General features: G+C 36.7%; 2 protein-coding genes across 4 annotated transcripts; one reads left to right on the forward strand and one right to left on the reverse strand.

The window, feature by feature from the left end:
- The first annotated feature begins 4,973 nt into the window (after positions 1 to 4,973).
- On the forward strand, positions 4,974 to 8,624 carry LOC112182019. 3 transcript variants are annotated; one of them, XM_024320478.2, is made up of 6 exons: positions 4,974 to 5,365; positions 5,720 to 5,855; positions 6,836 to 6,936; positions 7,376 to 7,511; positions 7,883 to 7,949; positions 8,445 to 8,624. In XM_024320478.2, exons 1-6 carry the CDS (start codon positions 5,065 to 5,067, stop codon positions 8,574 to 8,576), a joined length of 873 nt encoding a protein of 290 aa, XP_024176246.1. In that variant the 5' UTR covers positions 4,974 to 5,064; the 3' UTR covers positions 8,577 to 8,624. The 3 variants fall into 3 exon arrangements, with proteins under 3 accessions (XP_024176246.1, XP_024176313.1, XP_024176382.1); XM_024320545.2 differs by having other exon boundaries at positions 7,886 to 7,949; XM_024320614.2 differs by having other exon boundaries at positions 6,839 to 6,936.
- Positions 8,625 to 8,770: 146 nt separating this feature from the next.
- LOC112181937 (peroxidase 4) lies at positions 8,771 to 10,239 on the reverse strand. Its single transcript, XM_024320377.2, has 4 exons — positions 9,915 to 10,239; positions 9,627 to 9,818; positions 9,392 to 9,557; positions 8,771 to 9,321 (listed from the first exon to the last, which is right to left on the reverse strand). Exons 1-4 carry the CDS (start codon positions 10,122 to 10,124, stop codon positions 8,930 to 8,932), a joined length of 960 nt encoding a protein of 319 aa, XP_024176145.1. The 5' UTR covers positions 10,125 to 10,239; the 3' UTR covers positions 8,771 to 8,929.
- Positions 10,240 to 20,740: the final 10,501 nt, after the last annotated feature.

The following is a 20,740-nucleotide window of genomic DNA, read 5'->3' on the forward strand; positions in this document are numbered from 1 at the left end:
CATAAACCTTACCCAGCAGAACACAAAAAACAAAATACAAGAAAAACAACTTCGCCTCTACAAACCAATCAGACAAACAACTAACATAAACGAAAATTAGGAAGACCTAACCAATCATGACTACAAAAAGAAGTAATAAATGAGGGCGGTATATCCCACCAAACCAAACTTGTGCAGTTGACACCATGATTTGCCAAAGCATCCGCAACTTGATTACCTTCATGAAATATATGCAATGAGTGAAACTGCGTTTGAGAGATACGGTGTAAGCAATTTCTCCACTCTATGCTAAGCCGCCAACTTACTAAAGAGTTGTTTGTGTTTAAAATATTTTCACTGCCCCATGTTACTGGACAAAGGTTATGGAATCTGGAGATGGGCACGTGTGTGATTACGAAAAGAACTGAGAATTTGCCGTCGAAACCAGCAAAGCCACTGAATTTGGTTGAAAAAAGTGAAATGTTTGAGGACTTGTCTGAAGTTAGTATATTACATCTTAACCCCTTTAAACTTTATGGTGATTCCCTTAATAATATTAGGTACATTTTCATTTTAGCGAGAAAGATACAATGTAATGAGGTCGCTTTGAATATGTGTAATCATCTATGAACTATGGTTCGAATGCTATTGGATCTCAGTAGTTTTAGTCACAAACCATAGCTCGAACGTTGATGCAAGGTATTAAAGTCACTGTGATTACATGTATTTACATAGAAATTGTAGCCCAAATTTTGATACAGGGTATTGGGATATCTACAAATCCTAATTCGAAGACTATTGGTTTAGTCACAAATAATTTCATTCAACGAGAACGTTCCTTAACTTGTTTGGAATTGACAAAACTTTAGGAAAGAGCAATTTATATTGATATTGTTTATTGTCAGACCATCCTTTTTTATATCCCATGCATGAGAAATTTTTGTGTCCTACCGACTGACACATGGTCTGTCGCTCCAATACAATAACGCCATGTGGATTTTTCTGACACCTCATATCATAGCAAGTTTACTCTCCATCCTACAGCAATAAAACTACACAACGTGGGGAAAAAAAATCTTAAACGGAACGTTAACTATTGCCGTCCACTATCAGTTTATTTTGAAAGTATATTCATCCTCTACAATCTTCGTTCTAAACTCGAGATTTGGGTGATTTGCTAACCCTGCGATTTTCCCCTTCAGTTTTATCAATTCTCTTTTGGGTAGATTATGTGCTTAGATGGGTGATTCGATGGATGAGACTGCTGGGTCCGAAGTGTTCTTAAGCTTTAGTTTTACATCCGTACTTCCAACCCCGATCCTTATAAACACATAGAGAATGGGAGAACCAAATTCACATAAATAGAAAGGGGAAACAAAATTCGCAAGGATCGAGCAATCGAGCCCACCATGACAAAGGTGAGTATCATTATATTGAACGATTTCGATTAGTTCTGTAATAGAATATGAAACTGATTAAACTTGTATAGATCTCTCTTCTTGAGTATTTCATTTCTGGGATTTGATTTCGACACCCAAGTGATGAGAGTAGTAGTCAGATGGAGGCACACCAACAGCTACACCCAATCGCCTCAGATACCATCTTCTCTTTAGCAAATGCTATTTTTAGCTTTTCATATAAATCTGTGATTTGATTTTTCAATTCATGAAATTGAAATTAATGGGTAAATTGCATCTCATTTCGTTTTGGGCATTGAAATTTTCTGTTTGTTCATGCTCTGGATTTATAGGAAGTAAGTGAAAAAATAGATATAAAAACTAAAGCTTAGTTATATATGATAGGGTGAGATAGGTAAGATTACTCAAAAGTCTTCAGCAATGGAGCCGTCAAAGCTAGGACTAGACTCTTGAGAAATTTATGTTCACAAGAATTTTGATAATGATCACCATTCATGTATGTACAGCCTCTGAACTTTCAAATATTATCTTAGTTTGCAACTAATGTAGTGCTCATGAGTCCCGAAACATTGTTTTACTGAGTTAAGTTCATATCCATTCAAGCCTCTGGTCACTGATTAAATATGTTCAGTCTTTCAAGGCATGAGTAGTATAGTATGTTGTTTAAAGAAAAGCCAGTGTAATGCCAAAAACACCACCAAAGTCAAAAGGTGTGCAGCTAAATATCACTGGATTCTACCGCTCTACCAAAGCAAAGAAACTGGAGATAGAAGCTTAGCTATATTTATTTTCTGTAATTAGACATTAGGCCTACATTAGTGTGGGTTTTTTTTTTTTATCAATTTGATTGAGCAAAACAAAATTTATGGTGTTCCTTTTGAATGTTGTAAAGCTATCTCTTTGATTTTGTGTTGCCATCTGAAGGCTACTGGTTGATTATCTGAAGTACAAGTTCCAACTAACATCTGATGCATACCAATTTTTATTAAATGGTCAATTGCCTACTTTGAAAATTGCTAATGCAAGTGCAGTGTGATATTCACCCTCACAATGTAATAGATTAGTTGGTGTTATGCATCAAACACTTGCTATACCATTATACAAAATTTATGGTGTTCTTTTTGAATTTTATAAATCATCATCATTACTAACTTGACGATTCACAAACATTGAATCTTTTCCCAAAGCAGTTCCCATGCTATGTTCTCCATCGTCTTCTATGTCAATTAATGTAGGCATGTCAATTAATAAATTGGTATATATATATATATATATACTGTGTAATATGTAGCTGTAGTAAAAGAACAAAGAACTTGCTCAAAAAAATTACATAGAACCACGAATCAAGATGAGTAACATAACATGCCAATAAATATATGGACTCCACCATCATATTAAAGGATAGTATTTCAAACTTGGGGTGCAGACAATGTGAAAGTAGTTCATAATAATCGGAGCAAAAACACTGAAGCAAGTGTGTAAACAGGGACTAATAAATTATTTGGTAATTCACTCCAATCAATCATCTATATTATAGAGGGGTGTCAATTTACTCTAGAGCACAACTCCTAAAAGAAACCAAGAAAACAATAGGAAGAAAGACGCACCAAACTAATAGATTGAAGAGCCTCAGCGAAGTAGCTAGGGAAGAGTGAGGGGGGGGGGGGGGGTAGGAGAGATGAGCAAAGCAAGAAGCTATGGAGCTTGGGGGAAAAGAGAAGAAAAAGAAAAAGGAAAAAAAAAACCAGCAAAGAAAGAAGCTATGGCAGCAACTTGCAACAACTGAAGCAAAAAATTAAACCCAATTCGGGAAAAAAAAAAAGAGGAGCAGAGCAAGAGGCTATGGCAGCAACTTGCAACAACAGAAGCAACAAACTAAACCCAATTCGGGAAAAAAAAGAAAAGAAAAAAGATGAGCAAAGCAAGAAGCTATGGCAACAACAGAAGCAACAAATTAAACCCAATTTGGGAGAGAAAAAAAAAACAGAAGCTAGTAGAACGTGGAAGAGAAAACGGAAGCAAGTAGTCTGAATTACATGAACTCTTACTATAAAAGAAGCAAACTTTGACTTAATGCTTTGGGACCCATTTCGAAAAACACAGAAGCAAGTTCATAAACTTGTACCAAATACATACATATCAGACTCAAAATAACATGATTGAACATCTTTGTTTACCTTGATTTTGATCATCGTCTGCATCTCTACTCATTGTTGGAGAGAGGAAGTTCAATCTTTATAGAAAGATAACAGATTGTAGCAGCAAATTCTCTGGTTGATGAGATTTTTTTTTTCTCTAGGGTTCCTTTGAGAGTATGGTTAACGAAAGCTGCTAATGGAAGGTTTAGAAGTTTTTTTTTTTCACGTTTGTCTAGTTTACTGCAGTAGATTATAAGGTGAAGTTATCATGATATGAGGTGTCAAAAAAATCCACGTGGCGTAATTGTATTGGAGCGGCAGACCATGTGTCAGTCTGACATGGTTCTACCGGAGGACAGAAAAATTTCTCCCCATGCATAAGCTTTTAGTTGATAATTTGATTACGTTATTTTTTCTTTGTTAATCTTGGTTGTTTCCATTCAAACATATTTATCGAGAATCTAATTTTGCCACAAATATAGCTGTTACAGTATAAATCTAACTTTTAAATTTAGACGAGTCAGCTCATTTATTGAATCATTGATGTTAAAACAGTATTTACCTAATTTAAAAAAAAAAAAAAACAGTATTTTGGTTTTATGTGTGTGCTTATTATCTACAATTTTCTCTTAAGCTAAAAGAATAATCAATTTAACTTTGGGGTTAAGCCCAGTACCTATGGCTGTCACTCGGTCGGTTCAAATCGGTTATTGGTATTACCAACTTCAAAACCAAAGCTTTCGGTTTCAAAACTGAGCTACCAATTACCAACCAAAATTTTTGGTTTTTAATTATATCTACCAAATTCGGTATTTCGGTTTTCGGTATTACCAACTTTGGAACAACTAAATTAGAATTTTGAATTTTATAGTCATAAACGTTGTATTCATCTACTAATTATAACTTTCTTTTGTATATATGACATCAAGTTTTAGCAATTTTCACTAAAACTAGGTTATTTAACCATCTTTGACTAGGTTACTTAAAATACATGTACTATTAATATAGTATATATAGTAATATTCATACTATTATAAAAAAAATTTATGTTTATTTCTTAATATACATGTATGTGTATTGAAATAGTATATAAATCTAATATTTAGAAAATCGGTAGATTCGGTATTTACTAAAACCAAACCAACTTTTTTGGTAATTTTCGATTTCGGTTTTATCGGTCTCGGTTACCAAAAAGTCAGTTTACCAAATCTAAAACATCGGTTGGTATTCGGTCGGTTTGGTAATTACCAAACTAAGTGGCAGCCCTAGTACCTACTGGGGCATGTTCTTAAGCGGGCAAATCAGTAGTTTCTCACTCCAGCCCAAACCCGAACCCGAACCCGCTCTCATAAAGCCCATAACCCGAATCCTTCTCACTTATCGTCAGGTAAACCAAAACCAATCCAGGTTCTCCGACTTCTCTCTTCGAAACTGATTTTCCCGCCATCCCAAGCTTCTCTCGCACTCTCTCTCTCTCTCTCTCTCTCTCTCCCTTAACTTTCGTATAAAAGCCCAAAGAGAAATCCAGAATGAACAGAGTTCGAAGAGGTAACAGAAAAACAGAAATGGAAGCTTCACAGAGAAAGCTGAAGCCTCTCTCCGATTGCAGCAACACCGTTACCGTCACCGTCACCGTCACCGATAGCACCGCTGCCGCCGCCGCCTCCACGCAGTCGTCCACGGCCTCCTCCGGTACGATCAAACGCCAGAACCCGACTCTTTCCTCCGTCCCCAAGACACTGCACGCCTCCTTGACTGCCAAAACCGAGGCCGTTTCGGACCCTAGGAGATCCGCTCCTTCTACTCCTCTGGTTTCCTCCTCCGTTTCAGGTAATTTGTCTCCTCCGCTTCGTTTTTGTTCCTCGTTTACCGATGGAGAGGGCTGGGTGCTTAGTTTCAATTGCAGAATCTAGGGTTTCTGAAATTGAATACGTGGATTTTGGGATTGAGCTGTGAGTTATTTGATTTTGGATCTGGCAAGTTGATAAACCTTCGTAGAATTCGTTTGCATTCGATTCAGACTGAAATTGGTAGAGATTGGATTCTCCTGACTCTCTATGTTAGTTAAATTGAACTTGATGCCATGCCTTGATAAATCCTATATAACTTTATTCTGTGCCGATTGTTGAAAATTGAATATGGTTTCAGAGCTTAGTGAGTAAATTCTGTGTTTTTTGAGGTTAGGTACCAGCGATTATGAGGTTTCAGAGCCTTCTTCAGTGTACAGTCAAAGACAAACGGCATTAAAAAGGAAGACTACAGGGAAGGAAAATGATGTACAATTTAGTTGCCCTCGTACACCAAAGACCCGGAATGTTGGGTAAGCCTGTGATTTCGTATGTGCTACATTTGCTACTCAGCAAGCGTTGGACTATCATCACTATTATAATTGCAGAACAAAAGAGCATATATAGAAAGTATGGTATTGATTTCTGCCACTAGCTCATTTTCTAGACTTTTTACTTATGCCAATGAAACTTGTGATAAACTATTGTTCCGACTGCCAATAATTGGTCTGAAGAGACCTGAGAAAAGTATGTTAGAAAAGATGATGGTGGAATAAAGATGCGTTGGATGATCTATGCTTTCAGGTGTCAAAAGGTTTATTTGTTGATAGGCGAAGATGTAGATGGTTTACTGGTAAAAGTAATTCCTCAAAATTTTTGTTACTTATTTACCCTAATTTCAGTTACTGTCAATTGTAATTGGAGAAATTTACAGTTTTGAGTCATTTGATGCACTCTGATGTGAAATGAAGGGTAGTAATTAAGTATTTAAATGATTGAAGATTTATGAGGGAAAAAAAACTATAATCAGGCCTCTCTAGATCTCAAGTTTAGCTGTTGTAAGATGTTGGATATGCTATCTATATTAGGAGTCATTTTAACAAAGGAGCACTAGGATTATATCACCATTGTGTTCTTAAATGAGATAGGGGCAGGTGGAGGTTTATTGATAGTTCAGTTTTCATGACTAAGCTACCTTGTTGTAAGGAGTTATTTATCAAACGTTGGGGTTGCTAATATAAGAGTAGGATAAAATATTGATTCTGAAGGAGTAATCCTATAGCGTACCACTTGAGTAATCCACGTGAATCAGCAAGCTCGACATGGAAAAGTTACTGGTTCCCATAACTTCTACTATTTCCGTTCTCCATTCTTCATGCTTCTAGGTTGTCATTCTATTTATGTGGATATTATTGTACATAGACGGATACGAGACATATTTTCTCCTTGCTAGATCTTAGAATGTCTTTCCATGTATTACTAATGTTGTTGTATGTATTCATTGCATTCAAAGCAGGAAAAAAACTAAACAAGATGGACATAGCATCCAATCTGAGATGGACAGAACACCAATTGCTTCCACTCCTACACCTCGCATTTCATCATCAAGTTCTGGTAATTTGTCTACTCCACTTTGACTTTATGCCTTTCTAGTTGGATTGGTCATATCGAGATCCAATCTGAGACAAAATCAGAAACCTAGATTTCTCTTATCGAGATTCAATGTCGTATCCGTGCGACTCTGTGCCTTTCTAGGAAATTCAATTGGCTCAGTAGCTTCTCGATACTTAAGTTGGCTGTATTTGGTACTGTTGCTGTGATATATAGATTGGCTCTGCTTATGGTTATTTGAGTTTTGTGCCTGCTGTGATATTGTTATGAATATCATACTAAGATTCCGATAGTTGCACAAATCATTATACTCTGTGTGACTAATTAACTTGATGCTATGATCATATACAACTAGCAACTCTTCTATATAATGTTCTTCAATGCCATTTATTTGAAAGCTCTTTTGGTTTGGGACCTTAGAGTCTGCTGTTTGTGAGTTCAGATACCAGTAATCGTGAGGTATACGAACCTCATTCAGTCTATACTCGAAGACAGACTGCATCAAAAAGAAATAGCAAAGGGCAGGAAAACATTGGAGCTTCTAGTTGCCCTCCTGCACTGAAGATCCGGAATACTTGGTTAGTCTCATTTCCTTTACTGTAAAAGATAGTATTTGAGGTTGATATTGGAAGAGTAGGATAAGATATTGATTCTCAAGGAGCAAGGGCCGCATACTTGAGTGATCTGCTGAGATACTTATTAGTTGTGACACTCTATGTTGTTTGAATGAGTGAGTTCTAAAATCACAATTTGTTGCTTCTTCAATGTAGCCATAAATCTTTTTTTTTTTTTTTTTTTTTACCTTTTCATGCTTGTATATTGATATTATATTATTGTGGATATTTTACATATCTGTGCATGTGAGAGGCTTTTTGCCCGATTCATGACATGTTTTTCCCTGTTGCCTGAAGTCTTTACTAATGATCATATTTGTTCCTTGCACTTAAAGCAGGGATAACTCAAATGAAGATGGATACAACAGTCTATCAAAGAAATCCAAGGCTTCTTGCAGAAAGGTGTGTTTTCACTTTTTATCTTTCTTGGCACATGACTTATACACTCATTCAGTCAGTGTTTATTCCTTCTCAGCCTTGTGCTTTTATGAGTAATCTATACATACCTGGGTATATGAAATAACATGGTATTCTTCCGTCTTGACACACTTTGATGGCTTATGGCACAATTGCTTGGTTCTTTGAAATGTGAATTTGAGTTGTTTGAGCTGTATTCTGAGAGATATGTACTCGTTGCAATAACTGTGCTGATTTTGGAGCTGAATGTCATATTCTTACTATCTTGTAGATTTTGTGTGTAAAAGAATTGGACATAAAGTATATAGGGGAACTTAGTCCACATTATTATAAGATGGGTTGTTTATTGCATCTCAGTTGTGTAAAGTTTAAACAACGCTGACAGTTATAAGGTCCATACTTTATCCTAGGAGGTTGTATGTTTTTTGAATCACTGAGTTGATATTTGTCTCACTTTTGATCCATCCGTAATATGTGCAGAAGGTTGTACCAACTAAAAAAGAAGCTTCTGAGTACACTTCGCCAGACCTTGAAAAGCAGAGAGCTTACTTTGCAGAGCTTGATAAATATGAACTGCCAGTAGAGGAGGCTGAAGAATGGGAGTTGGATTGAATGGAAGAGCGCTACTGCTTCTTATGGATGAGCAAAGCAGTCCAATCTTTAGTGTACTCTGTATAGTCAGAATAGTGTGCAGTTGACCGGTTACTAAAGTAACTACCATACCACCACTTTCCAGTTTAACATCTATGCAAGTCTTTGATGGTTATAAATAGTTTCTTATGTAAAGTCTTTGAGCGTACAGAGTATTCAGGAAGAAAGTAGTTCACTCTTTACGGATAGTTTATTGTGCTTGGCCATGATATCAATATACCACAAAGTTTTGGAAAGAAAATGGTCGCTGGATATGTTACAAGTACATATCCATCTTATGTTCAAGTCTACTTACATATTTGAATGCTACTTTGTTACTTCCAATTGACTTTTCTGCAATTGATTCTGATTTCACCCTGGCTTCCTGTGAGAGGCTTTATCTTTCCCATTTTGACCATGGACTTGGCAAAGTCTTCGAAGAATTTGAAAGTGTTGCTTGCGTATATTTTTACCAGAGCATCAGCAGATGTTCCGTTGAAGAGCTCCTGGTCTGAATGAAGAAGACCCTTTTCTTTCAGCAGATTCTTGTAATATAAATTGTCAAAATATGTTGGGGTCTGGAGGTCAAGGCTTGCAAGGTTGTTATCATTTCCGGTTCTTGGGCAATTGCTCTGCAATGACTTGGCAAAGACGGCATCAATAGTGGTGTCGTTGTAGATGCGTGCTCGGAATGATGTGCATCTTGCCAGGCCAATGGTGTGAGATCCTACAAATTGCATGAACTCAAATGAGCCACTTTCCAAAAACATAGAGCTGTTTCATATTCCATTTGTTACCTGCAAGTGCGACTAAATCCCTCAAGGATAGACCCTGAGCAGCAAAGCTCGAGAGGAGACTGCTTATATTTGATGTGGGTGGAGGGATGGAGGTGTTTGCAGCACTCCTACTAGCACTAGTGGAATCTCTTCTTCCCAAACCAACGTTCCATGAAGGGCCACCCAACTGTGATCAAACGCCATGAAAAATAATGACTACATGACTTGACGATTTGATTCAAAATGCTATACTTACATGTACTACAGAGTCACGCGCAGCTAGAGCAAGAATATCAGCACACGACACCACTCCGGGGCATGCCTTCTCAAGCTTGGCTTTAATCTGATCAACTACTTCAAATCCTCTGACCGAGTTGTTATTTGGAACTGCTGTTTTCTCACCAATAAAGCCTGGTGTATCATCCAGCAGTATTGAAGCATCACAGCCCTGAAATTTTTCAAGGAAACCCCAAGTACAATTGAGAACATCACTAGACAAATGCAAGTGAATGAAGCTATGTTATATCTGGCTAGTAGTACTCACATTTACAAAGCAATCATGGAAATGCAGGCGGAGTAACGAAGCCCCTATGCGTGTTTCGTTCTTAATTGCTGCGATAACTTCGCCTTGCACGATAGAGAATGCATTTGGGCATGTAGATGAGTAGTACTTTGGAGATAGCTTGCCATTAATATATTGAATAAATGCACCAGCAAAGACCAAGATAAGCAGGAGTAATTTGTAAGAAGCCATGCTATACTGCACTGCACTTATCTAATTTCACACACATATATACACTACATGTTGCGTGCCTAATAAGCAGGAGTAACTTGTAAGAAGACCAAGATATGTAGGAGTAACTTGTAAGAAGCCATGTTATACTAGTATACTGCACTGCACTTATCTATTTTCACACACACATATACACTACATGTTGCGTACCTAATAACCACAGAGGTCAGAACTCACAATACAAATAATGCAGTGATTATTGAGGGGTTAGTTAATCTGTCTGATTTTTCATTTATTAATATGTAAAGGGACTAAAGCCTAAAGGTACGTACCAAAAAAAAGCAGACTAAAGGGACAGTTTTCAATTTTTCAATAAAGTGTACGTCTTTAGTTAAAGAGAAGGTTGAAATGTCCCTCTTTTGGGAACTTCTAGGGGTTAAGTCACATATGCATTATAATTGAAATATTAAAAAAAAAAAAAAAAAAAAAACCCTTTTTAGCTGCAGTGTCAAGGTGTTTGTTTTCTTTTTTCCTTTTGGTAGTGCCAAGTTTTCTTTGGAGATGATTTCATTGATAGGGCAGCAGTATAATGGGTGTGATAATGAGGGTCATCAATATATGAAAAATAAATTTCAGAGAAAATTTGGCCCAAAGTTGCATGCAGGCTCTTTATGTGAATTTGGCCCAATAAACCTCAAAACATATCCATTTGGTGTGAATCAATGCAAAGCCAGCCCCAACTTGGTGCTTCGATTCCATCTAGAACAAGTACGGTAGGTCGGGTCCATGGTGCTTCCATTCCATCTAAAACGAGTAGGGTAAGTTGGATCCATGGACCATACAATCATTCACAAGGCTTTCAACTGGTTCGGGCTTTCATTCTCTCAATATCAAAAATGTAGATACGATAAATTACAAAGTCGTTTTCAACTTGAAATTCTCCTGTGCCAAAAGCTTATCATTCGTAGAGCATGATTTTTAGAAGGGGAGTAAAAAGAAACATGGAGTGTGGATTGTAAATTAGGGAGTGTGAATTTCACTTCCCTTTTTGAAATTTTTTTCAATTGGCGGAATACCAAAATCTCCAACTTTTTTTTTTTTTGAATCAAATCAATAACTCTAATACAACAAATAGTCTATTGTGAGTCGAACTCACGACCTCTCACTTATAAAGAAGAGACCATGCCACTAGCCCAAATGGTACTGGGCACCAAAATCTCTAATTAATTATTTTTGATGAATTTTGTTGTTTTCTAACTTTGAAATATAATTTTTTAAATGGTGTTGTGATATTTGAGTTCTACCAATTAGGGATGGCAATGGGGCGGGTTGGGGATGGGGATCACAATACCATCCTCATCCCGGGGTCATTCTCCACCCCCATCCCTGCCCCAATCCCCAATAAAAATATATTGGGGATTCCCCGTCCCCATCCCCTTTGGGGACTAAAGCCTCCAAACCCGTCCCAAATCCCATATAAGAATTAATAAATAAAATAATTTTGTCTCATATTGCCTTTTTTAAAATCAAAACCTACAACAAATAAAATTAAAACATGATTAAATTCATTAATCATAATTAGTGAGTGCAAAAGTCAAGACACAATTAAAGTAAAAGTGTAGTCATTAAAGTAAAATAATAAATATATATATTTGTGATTTTTATTATAAAAAATAAATTAATATATATAAAAATTAAAATATACATAAATCAATATATGTATATATTATTGGGGAGGGTTTGGGGATGGGGTCACAATACCATCCCCAAGGGCGATCTTAGATAGAGGGGATTTGGGATCCCCATCCCAATTTCCCATTTGTCTCTGAATTCTCCCCCCATTAGAGGCGGGTATCTAATAGAGCTCCGCCCCGCTGTGAATTTTTGTCATTCCTACTGCCAATTCGAGAAGAGTTTAAAAATTAGAAATTAGTATTTGAGGGTGGAGAAATTTTTGTGAGAAAATAAGAGCATGCAATTTAAACCAAAAATCATGTGCTATAATCCACAATTTTGGGTCTTTTCTATGACAATTTTTTAACTTTCCATTTCGTTTTAGATTTTATTTTATTAATTTTTTAAAAGAAAGTTACAGGGTCCATATTGCACGAGTTGGGACATGAGATGTATAGGGTTTAGGGTGAGCCAATACCCAGGGCCGGCTCTCAACATGTGCAACAAGAGCAACAGCACAAGGCCCCTAATTGAGAGGGCCCCAAAATTTTTTTTTTACATGTTTTATGTATATAATAATAAATATTAAAAATTATAAATAATATAAAATAGGGCCCCATAATCCTTTTTCTACATTCACAACTTCACACACCTGACACCGATATCTCAATTTAGAGGGCCCATTTTATTTTTCATTGTTTTATATTTAAATAAATTAATATTAAAAACTGAAGATGAAATTAGGTCCACCATGCCACACGACCAAACCTTATCCTCCTCTTTTTTTCTGCGTTCTGTCTCTCCTTCATCTCTCCTCTTGTCAATTCTCATCGACCATTAAACCTAGGGCTGGATTCGGTACTAAACCGATCTATTTTTCCCCAAACCACTGTCGAACCGACCTCTGTCGGTATCAAGATTTTCAAACCGCCGCCGATCAGACATAGTCGATATACAGACTGTCGGAAGCCAAGATTTCGGTTGGCATAGTTCGGTTTTGAGTGGGTTTGCAGTAGGAGATTCATGTTTGAAATCTGATGATTTTGAGACTTTTTTTCTTCCTCCTCCACCGGAGATTCATGATGTTGGAGATGAGGATGATCAGATGATGTTGATCTGATAATGGAAGATATGGTAATTACTAATTATATGAGGATGATCTGATGATGAATCTGATGTTGATTTTATGATGATCTGATGTTGATCTGAGGATGATTCGATGTTGATTTTATGATGATCTGATGTTGATCTGAGGATGATTTGATGTTGATTTGATGGGGATTGTGGAGGAGGAAGAAAAAAAAAGATCAGAAGATGAAGCATAACTTGAGCAAAGCCATAGGTCTATGAAGAAGAAGAAGAACATCGAAGGAGAAGAAAAGAGAGAGAAGGAAATGAGCTTTGTTTTGTTTAATCTATCATTTAAGAAACTATAAATAGAAAGTTTGTACATAATATATTAACAGCAACTTCAGCTCAAGTGATCGGGAGTTGGGTTGGTGTACAGGAGGTGAGGGGTTCAAAGCCCACCTCTTACAAAGTTATATATATATATTTTATATATAATTCGGTATATATACATGTATACGGTCGGTTCCGATTTTCTGATATCTAAATTTGGAGATCTTTTGGATACCTGGTTAGGTTTACAGTTAGATTCCCGAGTTTTGATACTAATTTTATATATTGAAACAGTAATCTTGATTTTTGTTCTTGTTTGCACGGTTCAAAATTAGAACACAAAATTGGATAAGCTAATTGATCAGTTTGCAAGTAAGAAGGCAAGGAGATGGATTTTCAAATGAATATCAATCAACACTGCTAGAATGTGTTATTTTGAGGGTTTTAGATCAAAGCATCTTTTTGTAATTATTTTTTGCTACAAACTTTATGTTTGTATTGAATATTTAGCCTCTTTTGTAGGCTCATCTAATGATATTGATCATATATTATTGGTTATTTGATTTTGCATTGTGAGTTTGTTCGAGTATAAATTTCATATAAGATTGAAGTTTGGAGGGCCGCATCTTAAACTTTCGCACAGGGCCTCTGAAAAGTTTAAGACGGCTCTGCCAATACCCACAGCATTCTGTCCCCAATAAAGCCAATAGCCATGAAAATCTAGTTGTGGCTATAGGCCAAATAACTAGTAATGGTAGTTAGTTTCTATAGTTTTAAACTCTCTTTATTTTTTCACCTTAAGAAGTGAAAATTTTGTATGTCTAACTCTTTAATGGAGTATCGATCAACTTCAACATATTTGATCCCGTCATGTTAAACTACGTCAATACCAAAACCCATAAACTACGTCATGTTATCACGATGTAAAACCCATGAGCTGCTTAGACTAACCAAAACATGGGGAAATAATTACAATCAATCAAAGTGAACAGGTACTCTTCTAGATTATGGTCCCTGCTTCCAAGTTCCACTAAAGTTCATCTTAATTAATGTGTTGTCTTGTTGGAGTGGGAACTGGAAACAGTGATGTTCGATCGATGTCAATAGTTACTGCAAGTGACCACTACCATTCCTGAGCGCAACTTGCTTGGATTGGAATGGAGCTACTCCCAACTTGCAAATTATTAGAGCAACTCAATCACTTGATCTTCATTGTCATATAGTACCTCATGATTTCAATACTATTGAATTCAATAAAACGTGAAAAGTGCAAGGCTATCTATTTATGCAATACTAGATTACATTTTAATTCTAGAAAGCTAGATATTTAACACGGCCGGCCTCTCCCATCAAAGCAATGAAAGCATCCCAATTAACTATGAAGTTAACATTAGCAACGTTACAATTGCAAAATAAACTAAACAGGTTTATATCTACATGCATATATACGTACATTTCATATTAGATACATTTTCTTTTACAAAATTTAACCGTTAAAAATTAAAAATATCACCTATTCTAATACATGTTAGAATATCTATATATAAACCAAACTGTCTCTTTCTGGACGGCTAAAAATAATTTAGGAGCTAGGGCACAAATCCAATTACAAGGTTAGGTTCAATTGGAGCTACATATATATACGAGTGAGTGATAAGCTTTGGCTTGGGTAGGCTACCTATAGTCAGTTTGCTGTTGCTGTTGCTGTTGTTGTTTACCCTCGCAGTCATGCAACACAGCATATGCTGACATTATTGTTAAATTCCAGTACTAGTCCATTGGCCATATATTTCATTGTAAAATGCCATTCTTGTCAAAACCTTTCTCCCCCAATAAATGATATGACACAATGCAAGGGGGCCGCAATATTATTAAGAAAAGAGAATGAAGGCGATAATCATCATTATTAACTTGAAGTTGATCCAAGCCAAGAAAAAGTATCAAAGCGATGGTTTGTCCCTTGGGATATTTCAAGTAGTTGTCAACTTTGCAGTGTTTACTAATCGAATGAAGCGTTTTCGATCGATCTTTCTCGTCAAGGATAAGGGTACGTAACGACTAATGACATATATGACTGATATTGTTTATATGTATCTTCTTTGAAATAGCTTGCTTGCACCGCTATGCTTTGCTATAGATCATCTTTATATCGATTATTTTAAATTTCTGGTTGTTTTGAGTTTCATACTTCATAGACTCGGCTAGGGATCATGCATTACTTTAAAGATGTGAAGTCTCTGTAATTTATTATTAAGTACATGCGTGTATGTTTTTCCGCTTTAGTTTTGCCGGGTTCTAACCTGAGTCATGGCTCATGGGTAATACTGTCTAATCACGTCGATAGTACATGGGCAATATAAAGTGACAAACATTATGCTGTAATGAGTGATGAAGCAAGAGCAGTCGGGGACAAAAACAAACACACACTCTTGTGGTGCAATCTGTGGGTGGACGGTTCAAATAGCTTCCATTCAATATCAATGGACGGTGCTATTCAGACAGGTAGATAGTCATGGATGGGTATGTTACTGAAGCATCAAGCTTTCATGTAACACTGATATTATAGTACTCAGGTTACGTTGTTGCTCTATTCATCATTCCAAGTTGACCAAGCTTGCTCTATCAAAGCGCGCTGCAAGATTCTTCGTCCCCCTAGTTGATCGATTATCTTCTCGTCTAGATTCCAAAAAGATCAGCATCCTAGAGAATTAATATCTAAATTTCACCCCACTGAAGCATATATATCTAGATGATAAGCATGCACCACTAGCTTAAAAAAGAAAAAGTCTATATATGTATTCTACCCAGCTAAGCTAGGAATTGAACTTCTATGAAGTTTGAACCATTCGTTAATTAAGAGGAGCACTTGTACAATGACAGGAACTGTACATATACATTGCTTCAACCCATTAGTATGAAACGAAAGATCACCAATCCCAGCACATCAGCTTTTGAAGGAACAATTCTTAGGTTCACCCTTAGGGTGAATGAGCATATTCACCCCCATTATCGATCAACATAGTTTTACTTAATAAATTTATAATTCAACGGTCCATATCTTAAATAAGTCTTTAAAGATAATTTTTGTAAAAAATCAATCGCATCAGAAATAATTTAATTGTCTAATTGAATCAAACAAATAGATGGTTCTAACGACACTTACTACTATTATGATGAACCATCTATGTATTTCATAGAAATGAATAACTAAAAGGTCTTCAATTTGATTGATTTTTTATAGAGCTAATCTTTATATTACATTATACAGCTTGAATGGTCGGATTAGAAAATTATAAAGTTATTATGCCTTAATTGCAAGAGATGATAAATATACTCATTCACCGAATGAGTGAACCTAAGAATTGTTCCTTTCAAAGTATGTAGGTCCGGTAAAATCGGATGTTGTCTAGAAGATTAGCATGATTTCCGTAGAAATATGCATGATACACGTAATTCGAAAAAAATGAAGATATATTTTGAGATCTTCACCGTTCTTTCTTCTTCTACAACTTTTACCTATTCTTTACATTTTTTTTTTGAAGAAACAATTTCATTCATAGCACACATAGGCCAGAATGGCACGATACATAGATCCCATCAGAGGTGATAGGTGCAATTACACTTGAAAATAATTCCCCTCCTTTATGCAGGAGCTTAGCAGAATAACAAAATTCTAAACTATAATAATAGCAGACAAAGTTCCCGGTGCTAATGCCCTCAATTGCGGTACACTAAAGAACTTTGCACCTAGATGTATAGAATCAACTATTATTCTGTAGGCTAAAAAATGAAAATACCTTAAAATTTCTCCTTGCCCTCCGGGGTCTTCCGAAAGACAAGAAATTTATTGTAAATAGACAAAACTAAAACATAGGGATGAGTTTAGGGCAAACACCCCATCCCACCATAGAAACCCAAAGAGGAGTAACCCAACCACGACCCATTAAGGCAACCTTGACATGACCCCAGCAAACCATCGCCGTACCAGAAGCCTCCGATACATCGACATAAGGCTTTGCTGCCGTCCGGACCACGCCGTAACGACCCCCACGGGCCAGACCACGCCGCTGCGACCCATCCCAAGCCCAAAAGCCAGATTGCCCGTTCCAAACAACACCACAACCCCTTCCTCTTTCGAACCGTAAACCTGTGCTGTTAAAAGTTAAAATGAGTTCCTTCGATCTCGGGCAACATGGCTACCGGAATACAGAGGCAACCACTCGAATCGCTGCCAAGAACAACCCTGCAAAAACTGTGATCCAGCCACTCCAATCCAAGAGCTACTCAGGCAATCAATCAAATCCCGTCCGGTAGCAAAGCCATATGGCTTCGGTGTGGTCAAAAGGCCAACCTAAGCTAGAGCCGCCGCCGGATGAGAGTGTTGGGGAAGTTTGGAAGCTGCCTCCTTACGGCTTTTTCAGAGAGAGAATTTGATTGTCAAACATGTGAATATATTTTGTTTTGGTTTAGGTGAACCTATGGAGATGATATTTATTAAAAAAAAAAAACGAAATGAGAGATAGGGATAATTAATTCAAACTTCTCAAAAAGAATAATATGGACCGAACTAAAACTGTGACGGAATAATTTTTATTACAAAAACCAGAAAGTGGAGCTAATTGCCCATTTTGTAATGAAACTTGATTTGATTGAAAATGGAATCCTACCACAGTAACTTTCCATTTATATAGAAACTTACCTCAAATAGTAACTTTAGTTTTTCCGCTATAACTTTCACATATAAACTCCGATTTTTACGTACCACATATCTACAAACTCGGTTTAACGTCCTATACCATTTTGATGAAAAAAATTTCTCAAAAACTGATCCAAACAAAAAGTCAACTTTTAGGGTGACTAAAAGTATCGAAACAAAGTAAAATGTGAAAGTAATTGTCATTTACCGTCGAAATGACTAATAAACTGGTAAATTGAGATACAGGACGTAACATAGCCCATCTTAGATTTCATGGTAAAATTTGAGGCGGGTCATGTCATAAACCAAATTAAGGGCTTAATACAATGAGTTATTTAACTAGCTTCTCTCTTTGGGAAAACATGTAATGTCCCTCTCCTCTTGTGGTGTTGTTGTTTTTTTTTTTTTTTTTGAAAAGCCTCTTATAGGCTTGTTAGATTAAGAAAAAACGCAAGAGTCCTTCAACTTCAATTATGGGATTAGACCGTTAATTAGGTAGCTTTACTTTCTTCACTTCCCGTTCCAGCTAATCACAACTTGAAACCATTTTCTTCTATTCAAGGTGGAGGACCATATACATTCAATACTGAGGTCTAACAATAAATGATATATTGGTCAGTGCATGTGGGTTTTTAAGTGGGCATGTATGTGGGGGTTCTTCCGATTCATCTCATCCTTTTGGCTAAACAATAATTTGAGGTATTTGTCCTAATTATTAATTGAGGACGTTAGGCATGTGGTAATTCACTTAAACAAGATTGGTAGCTCCCACATCATGCATCATATGTGGTACTTGGTGCTAGCTAGCTGCAGGCTGGCTATAGTCAATAAGCTCTAATCATGATACTAAGGCTAATTTTATGTCATGTTCATATTAATTTTTGTTTGGAAAATGATTTGTTGCCTCAATCAGGCCTAAGATTTGTGGCATCAATATTAGGTGTCATGTCATGTCATCCACACACATCACCTATTTGTCAAACCATGCTATGTAATTCTTGAGAAAAAGACCATCTTATCATTCCAAAATCTAATGACTCTAAATTATTTTGACTTTCTTCTAAAGAAAAAAAAATTGGCTTTCTTTCATATTCATATGATTGTATATATTCTTTTGTTCATTATTTTCTCTTTTTCTTTTTTTTTGAAAGGGGCTAGTGCGGCTGCCCTCAAGCCTTGATTAATGAAACTGCATAATACAAGGGGGGACGTAGAGCCTGAACCCCAACTTACAATAAGCATAAAGAGAAGATCCTGAAATAATACCAAGACTCTCCACAAAAACTATGTATTCTAACAAGCACCAATTAGCAAAGAGTGCACGAAAGGCTACTCCATTTGCTTTGACATAGTGGTGACATACCAGAAAGATAACTCTATCACGAAGAAGCATAATTACAAATAGCACACATTTCCCACTATGTTGCCGCACGAAAATAAATCCGACTACACTTAATTTCATCCTACCACTAGCAGGTTGCGTCCATTTAATCAAGCAAACGGCTCGCCTCCTCACTAGGCCAGACAAGGCACATCGAGTGTGCAATCCGGGACAGAGCCCATGTCGCCCTACCAAAACTAGGTAAGGACTTATTACTGGCATAAAGCCACGTTTAAATAAAGGTAAAAAATAATAAAACATAAAAGTAAATAAGTTTGGGCCTAGAGCCAAAGCCCAAGCCCAAGCCAGAATTGCAATTTGCTGATGTCACTGCACCTCCATCTCACACGCGAGATCCTGACCATCCCATCACCGGCAACAGGTCCGCCACCTCCTACTTGGCACCGAGTAACTACTGGTCGTTCCTCCACCCCTTCATCATCCCAATCATGCTGGTGAGAAGCACTACCCCTCTCAACCATCCTCTTCCCCCTGCAACTCCAATAAATCTGAACCAAATCGAAGTACTCAGATCGGATTCGAGTATATCAGAGTCTACCATTGCCACCACCCATTCGTCACCGCTCAGCAACCTCACCTCTCACCGTCTACGCTCCGATCTTGGGTCGATCAACACCAGCGCCACTCGTCTACCTCCTAATCGACGCCCCCCTTCGCCGACAGGATCCTCAAGCGATCTGGACTCTAGATCCACCACCACGTAGCCTGCAATCTCATTGGGCCTACTCCATAATTGCTTACCACCGGACACCAGGTCCACTCTAGCCAGTCCTTCGTAAAGGCGGGCCGCCTGACTGGGCATTACTGTCGTCGGGGACTGACCAAGCACGTTAATTTCTCGTTGTTTACCATAGAGAGAATAATGAATAATTCATCAGGTTCCTAACCCCATTGTTTTCTCTTTATGTAGCTAGTGTTTAAACGTTAGATCTGAATTTATTATTATTTGTTTGTTTTTCCCTTATATCTAGATTGTAGATGTTAATTAATAGCTGCTAACTTCTTACCTCTTAATTTAGACATAAGTATTTCCCAAATTCAATTTATTAATGCTATTTTTTTTGGATGAAATTAATCAATATTTGGAAAGAAAAGTCAACGTCTATATCTTGGCACATAATTCAATATATTAATACCATTTGGAAAGAAAAATTAAAGGAAAGAATTTAACTAAATGAAGAAAAATATGGGTCAAAGAATCTGTAGACGTATCTCTTAAATTAATACATAATTAATAGTTGATATTTTTTTTGTCACCTAATTAAATTCATTAATGTAATTGATTCGATCTATAACATCTAAAAGGAAATGTAAAAGGGTAAAGTTAGTGAACTTAGTGTTGCAATAGTATGATGTGGTAAGATATGTAATGTGGAATTGAAAATAAAGTTTGTATTTACTTACATGGCATGACACCTAAGATTTGAGGCCACAAATATTAGACCTATGGGGCCTTAATGATCA

This window comes from Rosa chinensis, chromosome 1, assembly GCF_002994745.2.
Source record: "Rosa chinensis cultivar Old Blush chromosome 1, RchiOBHm-V2, whole genome shotgun sequence".
NCBI lineage: Eukaryota > Viridiplantae > Streptophyta > Magnoliopsida > Rosales > Rosaceae > Rosa > Rosa chinensis.